This window comes from Dipodomys ordii, unplaced genomic scaffold, assembly GCF_000151885.1.
Source record: "Dipodomys ordii isolate 6190 unplaced genomic scaffold, Dord_2.0 Scaffold57, whole genome shotgun sequence".
In the NCBI taxonomy this organism is placed as follows: Eukaryota; Metazoa; Chordata; class Mammalia; order Rodentia; family Heteromyidae; genus Dipodomys; species Dipodomys ordii.
The window spans coordinates 11,678,788-11,681,704 of record NW_012267273.1 but is presented as its reverse complement, the minus strand read 5'-3'; the positions used below and the strand labels follow the sequence as shown (position 1 = coordinate 11,681,704).

The window sequence follows — 2,917 nt, the reverse complement described above, 5'->3', positions numbered from 1 at the left end:
TTTTTGCCAGTCGTGGGGCCTGGACTCTGGACCTGGGTACTGTCCCTCAGCTCTTCAGCTCAAGACTAGCATTCTACCACTTGAGCCATAGTGCTACTTCCGACTTTTTCTGCTTAGATGGTGCTGAGGAATCGAACCCAGGGCCTTATGCACGTAAGGCAAGCACTCTACCACTGAGCCACCTTCCCAGCTCCTCTCTCTTTCTTCCTTTAATTTTTTTTTGGTGCCAATCCTGGGGATTGAATACCAAGGCTGGAGTGCCGTCCTAAGCGTCTCTTGCACAAAACTAGCACTGGTGGCTCATGCCTATAATCCTAGCTACTCAGGAAGCTGAGACCTGAGGATCACAGTTCAAAGCCAGCCCAGGCAGGAAAGTACATGAGACTCTTATCTCCAATAAAAATACCAGAAAACCAGAAGTAGTGCTATGGCTCAAGTGGTAGAGTACTAGCCTTGAGCTGAAGGGCTGAGGGACTACACCCAGGTCCACCCAGAGTTTAAGCTCCATGACCAACAAAAAACAAAACAAAACCAAACAAAAAAACTAGCACCGTATGGCAGAGTGCTTGCCTAGCATGCATGAAGCCCTGAGTTCAATTCCTCAATACCACATAAACAGAAAAAGCTGGAAGTGGTGCTGTGGCTCAGTAGTAGAGTACTAACCTTGAGCAAAAGAAGCTCAGGGACAGTGCCCAGGCCCTGAGTTCAAGCCCTAGGGCTGGAAAAACACACTCACACAAACTAGAACTGTACTACTTGACACAGGGCCACTTCTGGCTTTTTCTATGATTAATTGGAGATGAGTCTCACAGACTTTTCTGCTCTGGCTGGCTTTGAACTGCAATTCTCATTTCTCCATTCCCTGAGTAGCTAGGATTACAGGTGTGAGCCACCAGTGCTGGGCTAGAACTTCTTTTCTTCATCCAGCTGTGATAGCATCTTTTATTTCCTTAGCATAATGCATTATTAATGTTTACTGTATTATTATGTTGTTTACAGTGGAGAAGAAGAAGGAAACAATAACAGAGTCAGCTGGTCGACAACAAAAAAAGAAAATAGGTGAGATATTACTATAGATAAAATTTACATTTTTTTTGGAAAAAATGTAAGTTTTTTTTTTGGGGGGGTCTGATCGTGGGGCCTGAACTCTGGGCCTGGGCGCTGTTCCTCAGCTCTTCAGCTCAAGGCTGGTGCTCTACCACTTGAGCCACAGCGCCACTTACGGCTTTTTTCTTTTTGCTTATGTGGGTGCTGAGGAATCGAACCCAGGGCCTCATGCATGCAATGCAAGCACTCTACCACTGAGCCACCTTCCCAGCCCAATTGTAAATTTTTAAATGATGAAAATGCAGTAAAACAATAATGATAACTCATCTTGGTATAATTTTGTAATCATAAAACACTTGTATGACTTGTCTCAATTGAGTCTCAAACCATTTTTTTTGTGTGTGTGCTGGTCCTGGGGCTTGAACTCTGGGCCTGAGTGCTGTCCCTCAGCTCTTCAGCTCAAGGCAAGCGCTCTACCACTTGAACCACATCGCTACTTCCAGTTTTCTGGTGGTTTATTGGAGATAAGAGTCTGGCAGACTTTCCTGCCGAGCTGGCTTTTAACAGTGATCCTCAGATCTCAGCCTCCTGAGTAGCTAGGATTGCAGACGTGAGCCACCGACACCCAGCTTTTATATAAGTTTTAAACTTTACATTTAAGGTAATTATATACACTTCAGTCTAAATCATTTGTATTTATTGTTGCCATGGTATCCTTATTGAGTCTTGACTATTGATGGAAATAGAAGTAGGGACAGGAAATTTTCTGCCAAATAATTTTTGCCTATTGTGAGAAATAATGATAATATACTTTTATTTTTTCAGTGTAATTTAGAATATAAATTGGTGCTGGATAGTGGTTCATGCCTGTAATCCTAGCTACTCAGGAGGCTGAGATATGAGGATCATAGTTCAAAGCCAGTCCGGGGAAGAAGATCTGTGGCTGGGAAGGTGGCTCCGTGGTAGAGTGCTTGCCTTGCATGCATGAGGCCCTGGGTTTGATTCCTCAGCATCACATAAGCAGAAAAAGCTGGAAGTAGTATTGTGGCTCAAGTGGTAGAGTGCTAGCCTTGAGTTGAAGAGCTGAGGGACAGTGCCCAGGCCCAGAGTTCAGGCCCCACAACTGACCCCCCCCATCAAAAAATATATAAATGGTTTCCAAAAGATAGATAATATACAATCCCTAGTCAGTGCTAATTTATTGTAGAAAAGTTCTGTGCTCAGCACTTTGTATTAACCAGTTCATTAATTCTTTTAGAGAGACAAGAAGAAAAACTGAAGAATAACAATAGAGATCTATCAATGGTAAGAGTCTTAAATATAACATCATAATTAACCATATAAGATTTTTTTTCCTGTATTACAAATAGCTGATTTGCATCAATTGCTTTGCACTTGGCTTTCTAGAAATTTGAAATTTGTCACTTAAGAAAAATACAAATAATACTTCAATGCTGTTGGCATATGCCTGCAGTGTTACCACTTATGAGGCTGAGATCTAAGGATCATGGTTTTAAGCCAGCCTAGGCAGAAAAGTCCTTAAGACTCTTCTCCCCAGTTAATTAGCAAAAAGCCAGAAATGAAGGTATAGTTCAAGTAATAGAGCACTGGCCTTGAGCCAGAAGCTGAGGGAGAGCCCCCAGGCTGTGGGTTCAGGCTACTGGCATCAAACAACAACACACATTGGTATGCTTAGATCAAACAGAAGCTGCTGATTTTATTTTATTTTATTATTTATTTTTTTGCCAGTTGTGGACACTGTCCCTCAGCTCTTCAGCTCAAGGCTAGTGCTCTACAACTTCAGCCACAGTGCCACTTCTGGCTTTTTCTGCTTATGTGGTGCTGAGGAATCGAACCCAGGGCCTCAGGC

General features: G+C 42.8%; 1 protein-coding gene across 1 annotated transcript in view; it reads left to right on the top strand.

Annotated features, from left to right (window-relative positions):
• The window catches only part of Tmco1 (transmembrane and coiled-coil domains 1), a 31,057-nt gene that overhangs the window by 7,374 nt on the left and 20,766 nt on the right, over positions 1-2,917 (top strand). The window contains exons 3-4 of the mRNA XM_013021749.1: positions 1,000-1,059; positions 2,306-2,352. Coding sequence (XP_012877203.1) covers positions 1,000-1,059; positions 2,306-2,352 — 107 coding nt within the window. The remainder of the gene's footprint in view (positions 1-999; positions 1,060-2,305; positions 2,353-2,917) is intronic.